Raw genomic sequence first — 13,318 nt, forward strand, 5'->3', positions numbered from 1 at the left:
TACTTTAAATATAAGCAGAAAGAAAACACTTCTGTGCTCTATGTTATTTCCTCTTAAAAATTTGTGTTTCACAAAACTCGTTTAAAATGTTCCAATATGTGATAATACTAAAAGAATGAGGATAGAATATCCCCAACATATGGAGCACTGAACAATTTGCTATTGGCAGTAAATTACGTGATCGCGTGTACTGGGCCTGCCAAGGGCAAAATAATCACATTATAGCTCCTATTCCTCCATGTGGCAGATTTGCTTACAATAAAAATACTCAGTGTGAAAATAATACTGTAGAATATATACTTTTCCCCAAATACATGCTCAAACAGTATTAAAATTCTGTCTTTTCATTGGCAATCCTTGGGATTGTATTCACACTGTGGCTGACTTTCCTTCCCATACTGAATTTAGGACAATGTTTTCAAAACACAGGAGTATTTTGTTCCAGAAGCTTCTAAGCCATTTATGTTACCAAGAGATTTTCATTCAAATACAATAGGTTTTGGCTCAGATGTTAATGCAGTTGATCAACAGAATTACTGTATATTTCTCTGCTCAGCAGCCTACAATTATAAAATAGAAGAAAAATTAAAAAACAACTACATTTTCTGTTGGAAGCTGCTAGCTGATGGAATTTTACACTTTCCAGATTTTAAAATACTATTTTTCTTACAGCAGCCTTTAAATCTCATTATCCATAACAAAAATTCATTGTTTCACACCAAAAATACACAGCTGAATGAGGAACTGCTCCTGTAGCTCTAGGAATCACTACTTTCAATAAGTTATCACTTGCTCCTATTCCCATGAGCGACTACTATGTACAGCTGTACACAAGGAGTGATGCTTTTTCTTACGTGACTGACAACAGAACACTGAGACCAATGCTTACAAGGGAGTAATTTACGCACCTCCTGCTCCTTCTGTAACAATTCCATGGCTTCCCGAAATTTCCTTTCCTTTGCCTCTGTTTCAGCAATGGTGGCCTTGTTCTGGTCTTCGTATGCCATTGTTACTACAGCCAGAATCAAGTTGACTAGATAAAATGAGCCCAGAAAGATGACCAGCATGAAGAAGAGCACGTACACCTTCCCAGAAGCTCTGAGGGTCTGTAAGCAACATACCCCAGAGATAAAGATTACCATTAAAAATATCAAATAGGCTTTCAATGTGTCTCTGAAATTCTTTAGAAGCACTCAGCTTCCTAGACATAATACTTTAGGAAGCTTAAATGGAAATATACCTTCCTTGGCCCTTCTTCCCCCTCTTTCTCCCTCTTCACATACCATTGCCTGTGAATCACTCATCGTATACCCCAAGAGGACAACCGAGGAAGCATTGTTATATTTTTGAAGGACAACACAGAACTCTTTTACTACTTTTTTTTTAAGTCCCTAAGGCAGCAGGGTGATAGGGCTATTGCTGGGGAGCACTTCAGCATTCCTTTTCTAGGCGTCACCGCTTGTGGTAAGGGAGAAAGGAGGGGGTGGGCTCGATGACTTGCAGCTATTGCTTTTATTTGAGGTTTCTTGTCCTCTCTACACGTTTCTCTTTCGGCTATTGCTCTCTCTTGCAGGCAGTTCTAAATTATGCACAAAGCTGGTACCTGTTGGTACAGACGCTCCCAGTAGTCCTGGGTCATCAGGCGGAATAAGGAGAGAAAAGCCCAGCCAAACGTATCAAAACTAGTGAAACCGTAATCAGGGTTTGGCCCAATTTGCAAGCATACATAGTCTGGAGGACAGGTCCTAGAAGTAATAATAAAAAGTGGAGCTCTTTTAACCATGGAGATTTCAAGGAAAATTTCAGCTTATGTCAGAGTTCTGATTATTATTCAGCTCTGCATTTCATTAGATTGCAAACTAATCTTCTACTCCAGGTAGCATTGGCTGGAAAGCCCACAACCCAGCAACAAAGGAAGGAGACAAGCTGGAGTAGACCACCAATGCAGGACAGCACCCTCATCACTAGTCCTCATCCCCTGCCCCTCACTGGAAAGCAGCCACATCTTCCTCTTTGCCCAAACCTGATTTTGAAGAAATCCGTGGGATTTTTTCCAGTTTAACACTCATGAGACTACACAAAGGGGAGCATGTCTGTCCCATGCTATATCCGAGATCTTTCATGTCTTCAGTTCTCTTGCACATCCATGGGGAAGAGAAAGACAGCACTTCTGGAAGGGCTCAAAGGAATTCAGACCTGAATAAGTCAACTTCAGGTTCGTGCTTCATTCCCTACAAGTATTAAATTACCTGTTTACTATACTTTGCTGTCTGTATTCCTGTTTCTGTATTCAAGGAAAGCTTGGCATTTCTGCTTTCGTCTCATATGACCAAGCAAATGTAGAAGTACTGAGGCAGAGAAAACTTGCAAAGAAGAAATTTTCTTAAGTTCACTTACCCAGCACCAGGACCACATAGCAAAATATCTGATGTGCCCTCTTTCTTAGCAAAGTCTGCTATAAAAAAGAAGGGGAAAAAATTAAAACCAAAGCACTTTCTAGCCTGAACCCTCTATCCTTTAATACAAGTAGTGACAAGTAATCAGTGACCTGTAAGTGTCTGCGCTCACACAGACAGGTTTCCCTTGCTCACAGTAACGGCACCAGAGTGTAAGATGTCCTGTCCTCTTTGATAAACATGCATATGTCTGTGTGCAAATTTCAGACTGAAGGCAGTCCTTAAAATGGAATTTTTTTAATATTATCACTTTGGCCATATCTGCGTAAAGGAAATGAAGAATTAGCAGGCACAGGCTCGAGCGCAGTCCCTGGTTTGGTAATCGTTAGCACAAACTCCGGCACAGTTTTGGCCCGTAGCGATTAGCCCTCTCTGGAACAGCGTACAAACATCATTTGGGGTAGCATAGACTGGTTCCGTTTCCGATGAGCAATAAGAAACAAAGCCCTGTTTTGAGGAGGAAGGAAGAAAACATATTTGGCTGTGTGGATGTACACCCTGCCATGCCACTGCTCTGCTGAGCCAAACTGCAAGTCCTAACCCTGCTTAGTTGAGAAGTAAAGATTTCTCCATTAGGATGCTGGAGCTGTGCCCTTTTTGACGTCTTCCCCTACTTCTCCATGGGTTACTCTGATGCCTGAGCTAGCAACAGACTGAAAGTAATACCTTTAGAGCTAATCGCTAATTAGCCCCATTGAGATGTGGGTTTATTGTCCCAGATGCAAGAGAAGTCTCATCTCTCTCTCTCTCTCTTCCTTCCTTCCTTCCTTCCTTCCTTCCTTCCTTCCTTCCTTCCTTCCTTCCTTCCTTCCTTCCTGGTGCTTCTCAAACCTCAACTCTCCTCATCAGGTAAGTCACCATGATTCAGAGACAGCAGTAATCTTCAGTATCAGCTGAAGTATACACCATAGAGGAATGAGTCACTATCTGGGCTACTTTCCACCCAAATTTTGTTCAGCTTTTCTCCTGCCAACTGACAAAAAGGATTTTTAAGAAGATTCAGTGATTGAGCTCCAGAGAATCATAACATGTAGTTCTCTATGTTGGAGACGGAAAAACAGACGGTTTTTCCCACAAAAACAGGACCAAAGCAGCCCATAAAAAGTATACAAAAAAATCGTTTAATAGAAAACTGAGCTTATAGCACTAGAAATCCTAAATCCTGTAGGAAAATCGTCTAGTTTTCATTAAACCTGTCTGGGCCCTCCTATTTGTTTTGCCATCTTTGCGAATCACCCTGCACACAAAATATATGGCATAAGATGTGAACAAGACAAAGCTTGTAAACAGATTTTTAACTGCTCGAGCCCTGCTTTCTCCAGGCCATTGCCTTTATACAGCTGCTGTGTTTTAAAAAAAAAAATAAATCAGTTGGCTTTGTTTCTTATTTCTTCAGCACAGACTATTAGTATTTTTAGACAAAGTTTCTCACATCCACGGTCTCTTGTGTGGTGTTTTAGTCATTGCCTGGCTTCTTTTGAAGTTTGCTTTCAATTACTGTTTTTACAACATTCTCTATATACAAAGGACTTTGTTCTTATGTGTGGTTTTCTGGTAGGTACAAGAGTTTCTTGCAAAAAGTTTTTCCTCAAAAATCTTCTATACAAAGACTTTCTCCCCCTGGGCCATGAAGTTATTAAAGAAATCCTGTCTGAACAAATCTTCCACACAGAGCGTATACAAACAGCAACCCTGTGTGGCTTTTTTATGTATTTCAACATTTCCCCCGGGAGAATGCTTTTTCTCCCTGTATAGCTGCTGCTATGTCTGAACTCGCTGGTTGAGATTTTCTTCAGTGATTAAACTTTCTTCATATTTCTGGCATAGACATTGTTTACTTTGAGTGTATTTTTTCATGTATATTGAGGCTTTTCCTCTAGCACGAGGCTTTTCCGTTCTGAATTGCATCTTGCGGTTGCTGTTCCTCTGAGAATGCTTTGGTGCATTTTCAGATCTCCACTCCATGCTTCCATCACCAGCCTCAGTCAAGACGTATACGTAAAAAATGTATATTGTATATAACTTATATAAGACAAAAATAAGATACATGTGACGTGAAGAAGAAAGTAACTCCGACATTTAAAAAATTGCTCTGTTTCAAGCTGAAGAGTAATTCACTGGGCAGCAAAATGAAGATGCGCAGACTCTCCAGCACGTAGTAAAAGGTGAACTTTGGGGAATTACAGCAGAGAATCAGCTAATGCGTGTTTCAGTTATTGTCATACCATTCTGGGAAACCGAGCTGGACATTACCGGAAAATTTGGGAGTGTTATTTCTTATAATGAAGGGGTGTGTTCCTGGATGCCTGCAAGCTGCTCTGGCAATCTCAAGGCCATTATCAGTTAGGTACTCATCAAATCATCAGTCATCAAAACATCAATATAATTTACAGCTGCAGTTATACATGCATGCACAGGTGTCTATACTATCATCTAAAAAAGAATTAAGGTGAAAAATTACCTGTATCATTAGCAAATATTTCATAGGATTCCCACGTTTTGTTAAGGAAAAAAAGTGTTGTACTGGATGCTGTGGAGTTCCTGACACACTTTCGTCTTAGGTTACCCTTAAAAAGCTGGAGGCCTATGAGGGCAAAGACACTCAGGCAGAAAACAGTCAGGATCATCACATCAGCAAGTTTCTTAACAGACTGGATAAGTGCCCCTACAATGATCTTGAGTCCTAGAAAGACAATATCCAAATGAAAAACAGAATGAAAAACTGAGATTCATATGTCATACCTGATCAGAGTTAAAACATATATAAAAACATATAACAAGTACTAAAATTACTGGATAATACATGGCAAATATATGCCCAATACAAGTATAGTTTGGATGAGAGAGTGATTAATGTGAGAAAAAAAAAAAAAATTCTTCATTTGATTCATCTTAGAATTTCCAGATGTTCCTTTAATCTCTGTAAAATATTTAGGCAAGGATGAGGAACCAGAGATAATCTAGTTTTTCTCATCCAGAAAGAGTAATATGCATAATTCAAATGAAATTTCCAACACTGGTAATCTGTGAAGAAAATGGAAACACTGGAAACAGCAATGAATATGATCAAAAAGATCGGAACAAGAAGACAGAGGCAATCCCTTGGTTCTTAGTTTGTATTTCATCATGTGAAAGAGTCCACTGGCTTTATAACAAAGGGAAAAGTGAAAAGGAAACTCTTTTCCCAGGGATGATGTAAAATGATGAATAGTAAAGTCTGTTCAGTCACCAGGGGTGTTTCTGTTGAACCATAACACATAGACCAGCTAGAAGAACATTCTGTAGAACTCTAAAAAGCATAACAAATTAAATACAAGATTGTTTCTAACACTTGACTTATTCTGGCTAGGTCAGGTGAATTGGGACACTGTTTGTGCCCACAAATTCAGCTCTCTGCAATCAATGAAAGCTACAGAAAAAGGAAAAAAAAGTAGAAGAAAAGGTGAAAGCTGATATTTTGATTGGAGCAAAGAATCAGTTGTGAGTAGCAGAAAATATTCAGCACATAAGGTTTCTTACCTGGGACGACTGAAATGGTTTTTAAAGCTCTGAGAACCCTGAAAGTCCGAAGGACTGACACGCTCCCCAAGTTACTAAATGCTCCCACAAACCTGTAAAGTCAGGGCATGATATGTCAAGTGCTTGAATGGAGTCAACAGGGCAATTATCTTACAGTGGTCATTTTTACCTGTCTATCCTTTGAGCATATTTTAAGTATTAATAAACTATATATCAAGGATTTGTCTGAAGACTTACAAAATAGAAACCATTTCTTGATTATTAGAGTTGCCTTATGAGGTAGCTTTTGGCTTGTGCGCAGCTGTATTTTGTGCCAGCATCTTAAAACATCATGCACTTAAAATATAAACAAAGCTAACGCTCAAAATTATTAATTTCAGGCTGAAACGTTGGCTGAACTTGTTTGACGTCTCTCCTGTAGCTGCACCTAACAAGTATAAAAGCTTTTTAATTACTAAAACTGAAGCTCAAACCATGATTTTTGGAGATAAAGAGCCCAAATTTAACCCACTGTCCTGGTGTCAAACTTACACTTTCCTTCACAGGATCAGTATGTTTGTATTCGTGAGCCCAGCTATTACATCTCAATCATTGAAATGCATCCATTCACGTACACTGACCACAGAGTATATCTTGCTACCCACAGCTCTATTTCCTTCTTGAAAGACTAATACACCGTTGTTATACAGTGAGTGATAAAACAAGGGGAAGAGTCAATGTCTTAGATAGTTTCAGATGCAGTTAGGACCCACAGCTGGGTTTTTTTGAACTGCAGACAGCCTTTTGCACCACAGCAACAAGAACTTCAAATACAGAGTGTGAGGGCAGGTAATCCGCATTTTATATGTTCCCACTTCTCACTTACGCCATAATGATAACACTGAAATCCAACCAGTTCCAGGGGTCTCGAAGGAAAGTGAATTCATTTAGACAGAATCCTCTTGCCAATATTTTTATCAATGATTCAAAAGTGTAAATGCCAGTAAAAATATATCTAAGGAAGGGAGAAAAGCGCCAAAGGAAAACAGCAATATTAGCAATTAACAGAAGAGACAGACGATTTACTGCCTAGGCTGACAAACCAAGCCACTGCTGCAGAGAAGTAATGGAAAGGCTGTCATTGATTTCAGTGTATTCTCTCAGAATCTGACTCATATGAGTCTGAGACAGTAGCTGACTGCAATCTGGACATGGCTAAAACTATGCATGTCTGTGACATAGTTTCTTGGTGTTCAACAACTTTTTCAAACTCTTTCATGTGAGTCCCCACAATTTAAGAAACATAAAACTCCTAGCTACTTGTCAAAATAAAGATCAAAATCTGTATCTTCCTCTCGTTTCAAGTGTCCAAATGAACACGTGATACGCTGTGTATTATTTACTTTTGACATCCATTTCTGTGCAGAATGTTTAAAACGCATAGAGAAATGCAAGAGTACAAGATTTTCAATTTAAGATGGCAATTAGTCTTATTAATGGAATATCATCAGTAAAAACTCTTCTGGACTCACTGAGTGCACTTATCATCTCAACAAGGCAGCGATCTCCCTACAGAATTCAAAAGACGTTCATTTGGTAGTCAGCAAACGCACTAAGAAGGTATACGGATGTAGTGCTTCCCTTTTCATTTGGAAATAAGTATTCTGAAATTATTATTGAAATGCATTTGAATGGTAGTCTTGATGCCAACAGCAGATACAACTCTCATCTAACCTTAATGCTCTCGTAGGTAGAGAAGTATCCCAGCATCTCTGGAGATACGTGTGTCAGTACCATGCAGAGTCTTGTTCCTGCTTGCATGAGGATCTGCCATTCCCAACTGTTTCAGTGTCATGTAACATGAGATCATCAGAAACAATTTTAGACCTGTTTTTAAAACTAAGTATTTTGGAACATTTTCCTTTGCATTAGGTGCTAAAATTACCAGGGTCCGTGTTCTAACATTTTTATACCAAACTGAAAAAATAAGAACTGAAATTTTCTTTAAAAAAAAAAAAAAAGCATGGGATTATCCAGCTTAAGAGTGACTATAAAGGCATGGATTTATTGTGATTTGACATTGCAAGTGTTGGCAGCACTGAAGATAAGAGCTTCGCTTTCTAACAGTGTCCTGCAGGCCAGTGTCTTCTGACAGAACATTTTATCAGAGCAAAACTCAGCATTTCAATATTATTTAAACACCTTAAAAGACATCCGCTCCTGGTGTGCTTCATCAGTGTCAGCAACAATGGGAAATGTGTCTGGATAAAGAGCAAATAATTACGAAGTAACATCAGAAGATGGGATAAAAAAATGGAAACAGTAGGACAGACATGGAGCTAGTTCAACAGCAGAACTTAATCTACACTTACTCTCTCCTGTAACACCACAATTATTGTAGATACTGAGTTTAAAGACAAAAATACTCCTTCAAAGCAAGAAAAAAAAAAAAAAAGACAAAATCCTAACACAAGACACTTTCCTTCTAAACCCCCCATAAACTATCTTGAGTGAAGGTAGCAAGATAAGTCTCAATAATTTAGTATAACTGCAGAATTAAAAAACATACATACCCACAGATACTTACTCAACATACTTGTTCCACGAAGGAGATGAAGAAACCTTAGAGGACTCATTCAGAGCCATGAATGCACAGTTACATATAATAGTGCATATGATAAAAAAAGTGAATAATGTATGTCATGGGAGTGAAGGTAAAGAATATGACATTAATTCAGAAATGTAACTAGTTATTCTCTCAGTCGTAGACATAGTATCTGGTTTTGAGTTTAAAGCACATGCAAGAAAAGCATGCACACGTATTTGCTGATTTTGAGTCATGTTAGATGACAACACACTACTGTTGTTATTCATGCCATCTGGACTTCTGTATGGGCTAGAGGTCTGCTGCTCTAAGCATTGCAAACTTGGTAGAAGGATCCTCAACCACTCAGAGCGGGAGGAATGATGCATTTTTGGTTTCCTTTTATGGTGTAAAAGTTAAAAATTCAAACCCACAGGATTATGTACGGTTTTGTAACCGAAAAGAGTGAATGAAGCCAACAAAAGGATATGAATGTACTAAAATTTTAATTGCTGTTCTTCGGATTGGATGGAAAGGGCTGAGGATCCATAAGGCACGTGTAGCAGTAAATCTGAAGATTGTTTTCTGTTTGTTTAGCACTATGAAAATCTTTAAAAAAAAATAAAGAAACATCACAGAATCACAGAATCACAGAAGGGTCAGCGTTGGAAGGGACCCCTGGAGATCATCTAGTCCAATCCCCCTGCTAAAGCAGGCTCACCTACAGCAGGTTACACAAGATCTCGTCCAGGCAGGTTCTGAATATCTTCAGAGAACGAAACTCCACAACCTCCCCAGGCAGCCTGTTCCAGTGCTCTGTCACGCTCAATGTAAAGAAGTTCTTCCTCACGTTGAGGCAGAACTTCCTGTGCTCCAGTTTGTGCCTGTTGGCCCTTGTCCTGTCGCTGGGCACCACTCAGAAGAGCGTGGCCCCATCCTCTTGACACCCGCCCTTTAGATATTTATAAGTGTTGATAAGGTCCCCTCTCTTTATCTCCAGGTTTAAAAGCCCCAGGTCTCTCAGCCCCCTGATCATCTTAATAGCCCTACATGAAGTAAAGTTTTCAGGAAGTTGAACAGAGAACATATTTTTGTACTATATCCCACTTTAGCAGTGATGAGCGAGAGCTTGATTTTAACTTCTGCTTTAACTTGATTTTAACTATCTGTTTATTTAAATGGGAAGACACTTTGTAATACTTTGCCATCTTTTCATGATAAACTGATGAGAGAGTTAACACCCATTGTCAAGATGCAAAAAAATCCTCAGCATGGACTTCTTTTTTAAACCTTAGGACTTGCCAAGAGTTGTGCACAGAACTAATCCTGCTTATGACTATTCTCTTAAAATAAATTGAACCTCTCATTGAGTCAAGATATACAGAGGTGGAAGGAAGAATTACAGCCTTTATCATTATTTGCTATTGTTGATAGTGATCCTCTAGCTCTAAGACTGTAGATATTAGTTCAAAGTATTAACCATTTCTCAAGCAATAAGCGTAATTTCCAAAGGATTATTTCCCATTTCTCTGTTATTTACCAAAAATCATCTTCAATACTTCATGTCTACAATATGGATCTTGAATAAGTAGATTTTAAGGATTCATCAGTAAATGTTTTCAAACAGTTTTTATACTTAGGTGTTCATTTATTCTACATGTAAGTGAAGCATAAGCATTGAGACAGACAGGAACACTGTTTCAAACCTTGAAATTTAAGAAAATTTACAAAATTATTTCTCGTAGATCTGACTCAAAACCGCTTTTTCTTCCTTTATCCATTTTTTTTTCTGCTTCCATTCTGATTCAAATGTTAATCAAGTTCATATTATTTAATTCCTATAATTCAAAATTAAGCTTTCTTTAAGAAGATTACAGGATGTCATTCAGCTGTGCCAACTGCCTGCATTATTATAACCCAAAAAGGGATGATCGTTTTTCTAAAGGGATGTAAGCAAAACTGTTTGATAGGTCATTCACATAAACTCTTCTTAGTGACACAATAAAACAAATTAAAATCCAAGGCTCTAACCTTACTATCTTTGTAGTACGGGTCGAGATCCTCCAGTGGTTCCCCAATGAGCTCTGGAGGAGGATTTCCATAGAGAGCTGGTAACTTCTGGAAAGCTTTTAGGTCAAGTTGAGGACGTGGTTTCTCCTCAGGTTTCTGGTCAACAGTATTTCTTTGACAGTTCCTCTTAGCAGCAATTCTCTTTTCGATAGCAGCCAAGGATTCGTAAGTGAACTTACGGAAGTTGTTGGTACCGGGGAGTAAGAACTCAGCCATTTTTCATTCTTCTCTTCCCGTCACTAGTTCTGTCCAAATAATAGAAACAAGTGGAAAGGAAGTTAAATAACTCCAAACGAGGTAAGTTATGGAAAAATAAACATCTTGTTGTCCATGCATGGCTAATAACATAAAATTTCTGAGTCATCAGCTTCTAAAAAGAAAAAAAAAAAAAAGATATGATCAATACCTTTTTCAGCAAGATGTCTGTTCTGGTTTTATTTTAAATTATGTGTGTCTGACAGGATGTGGGCAGAACTCTACAAACTTTGGAGTGTCTTTAGAGCACCTCATTTAAGATACGTTATCTCAAATGCTTTTGAGCTGCTGTTCAGAAAAAAACTAAGGTACCGGTTTAACCCATTGTTCAGAAATGGGACAGTAAAAGCCATCAAACTGAACAACATCAAATATGTGGAAGCTGTATCTGCAAAAGAAGGACCAAGTATAACCAGTGCAGGTGTAAACACTCAGATCTCAGATGGATAACCCATCCTGGTGGTGTCAGCACGGGAATGAGCAGTGTCCAAGCATCACAAGATTTAACTCGTGGCCCATAGAGTCAGTACTGACTGACATAGTGGACAGAAATGCTTGATCTGACAAGTATCACAGAATCAAGCACAAGTTTTATATTTTATGCTTACTTGTCAGAACAACAAAAATTATATTATACTAGAAAAATTATTTGCATTATTCAATGGAGAATTTTGGTCAGGTGTTGGATAGGATCCATTCAACTAAAGGCTACCTGAGTCCATACTCTGGCGGTGCAGTGAATCCAACCTTCTGCCTTAACACTGTGAAAAGCTTCAAAGCAAGCCCATGAAGTGCACATACACTGACAGTGAAAAAACGGAAAACGGTACACAGAGAAAGATGACCCAGACTCGCATGCTTGTGCTGAAGTCACTCAAAAGCTCTCTAAGAGGATTTCTCAAAAATATTTTCTTTAATTATGACCTCTAGGAAGACACTGTTCATTCCGTACAGAGTCCTGCAGTCACTGAGCCAGTGCAGTCCCACCTGCAGACCGTAAAATGATCCCCTGTGGTCAAGGACTTTACCCAGGATGGACCACTGCTGAGTCTGCATGGGAGAAGATCACATTAAAGGCACACAGACAGGTCCTTCCATCCAGAAGCTGTCACCACCCTTTCAAAGCTGACTCCATAACTAGCAGTCAGAGCTAAATCTTGAAAGTTTAAGCTGTCCTTGCTGGACAACTACAAGACGACCTGCTCTTGCACCTTTCTTTTCCAGGCACTATATGCAACACCCCAGGAAACACTAAGTCTGACTCAAAAGGCTTTGTTTTACTGAAAATAATTTTACTGCCTGTGTGCTGAATCCCTGTATCTTCCCCTGCCATGCAACACCATTTCATTTCTCCCTAGATACAACACGATTTCAGTTGTCCTCACATTGCTGAACTGTAGGAAACCATTGCTGTGAGAACAGCTGGAGGCCAGTGACAAACTATCTGCAGTGAAATCTCTTCATTTTTGCAGTGTGCCTGCCTCTCCCATTAAATAAGCACACAAAATTGTAAATATGAAAAATAACCCTTGCTTCCAGCACAAAATAGCAAAATTTCTGGAACAGAAACAGGACATTCAGGCAAGAATAACTCATTATTTTAAACTTTTCAAGACCAAGCTAACGGTCTGGAAGCTGTGCATAGTATTATAGCAAAAATGGAAACCATAACATCCACTCCTGAGTTTTCAAGTCTTCAGCTAGCCAAAGTGGTATTTGTTTTGTTGATGCCCAGAGTAATTTAGATGTTATGGTATCAGTAACAAGAGCTGTGAATGATGCATGAAATGACACAATTTCTGTTCATGGCACAGAGGGAATACAATAATTTGTTCAGTCTGCTTTGTGCCAAATTGTCCAAACCTGCCTATCCCTCCACACAGCACTTCCATAAAAGTCTACCTGATCTCAAAAGTTCACCATTAAAATTCTAGGTTTGTTGCAGATTTGTTTGTGGGTTTCTCTCCTCTCTTCCATGAAACCATCTTTCAAATCCCAGAACAGAAACTTTGGTTGTCGTTCCATTCTATCTCAGGACTACTAGAAGGCGGAGCAAAATCTAAGAAGACAAGAGGTTGCTGCCTAAAGGCAAGGATGGGGAAATAGGAGGAAGCATGAGGGTATGTAGAGTCTGCAGGTCCTTGGCCAGAGCTGGAGACGAAGCAGGGGAGCCTTTCCTGGTAGTTTTATAAATTTCTCCACAGATGAACAAACATTAAGGAAAGGAAATAAAGTCTTGTGCTTGCTGTCTCACATGTCAGCAGCAAAATTTCCTTTGACAGCAGCTGCAAGCCATGGAGTACAAGGCTAAACTGCACTTCTCATTCATGGGCAATTCTGAGCTACTCAGCCTAGTCCTGAATAAAATCTAATGATTATCAAAAATGGAGTAATCCAGAAAAAATATTCCTGATTCATTCAAGCATATTCCAAAATAACCCCAAAATAAATTCTG

The 13,318-nt window shown here is 39.0% G+C and overlaps 1 protein-coding gene across 1 annotated transcript in view; it reads right to left on the reverse strand.

Moving 5' to 3' along the window:
* The window catches only part of LOC104345802 (sodium channel protein type 5 subunit alpha-like), a 32,428-nt gene extending 21,604 nt beyond the window's left edge, over positions 1–10,824 (reverse strand). The window contains exons 1-9 of the mRNA XM_086467053.1: positions 10,570–10,824; positions 9,021–9,147; positions 8,542–8,650; positions 6,841–6,969; positions 5,976–6,067; positions 4,918–5,139; positions 2,398–2,455; positions 1,604–1,745; positions 909–1,106 (exon numbers count right to left, since the gene is read on the reverse strand). Of these exons, the coding sequence (XP_086323179.1) occupies positions 909–1,106; positions 1,604–1,745; positions 2,398–2,455; positions 4,918–5,139; positions 5,976–6,067; positions 6,841–6,969; positions 8,542–8,650; positions 9,021–9,147; positions 10,570–10,824 (1,332 nt within the window). The remainder of the gene's footprint in view (positions 1–908; positions 1,107–1,603; positions 1,746–2,397; positions 2,456–4,917; positions 5,140–5,975; positions 6,068–6,840; positions 6,970–8,541; positions 8,651–9,020; positions 9,148–10,569) is intronic.
* Between the last annotated feature and the right edge of the window lie 2,494 nt (positions 10,825–13,318).

Source organism: Leptosomus discolor, chromosome 6 (genome assembly GCF_034619465.1).
Source record: "Leptosomus discolor isolate bLepDis1 chromosome 6, bLepDis1.hap2, whole genome shotgun sequence".
In the NCBI taxonomy this organism is placed as follows: domain Eukaryota; kingdom Metazoa; phylum Chordata; class Aves; order Leptosomiformes; family Leptosomidae; genus Leptosomus; species Leptosomus discolor.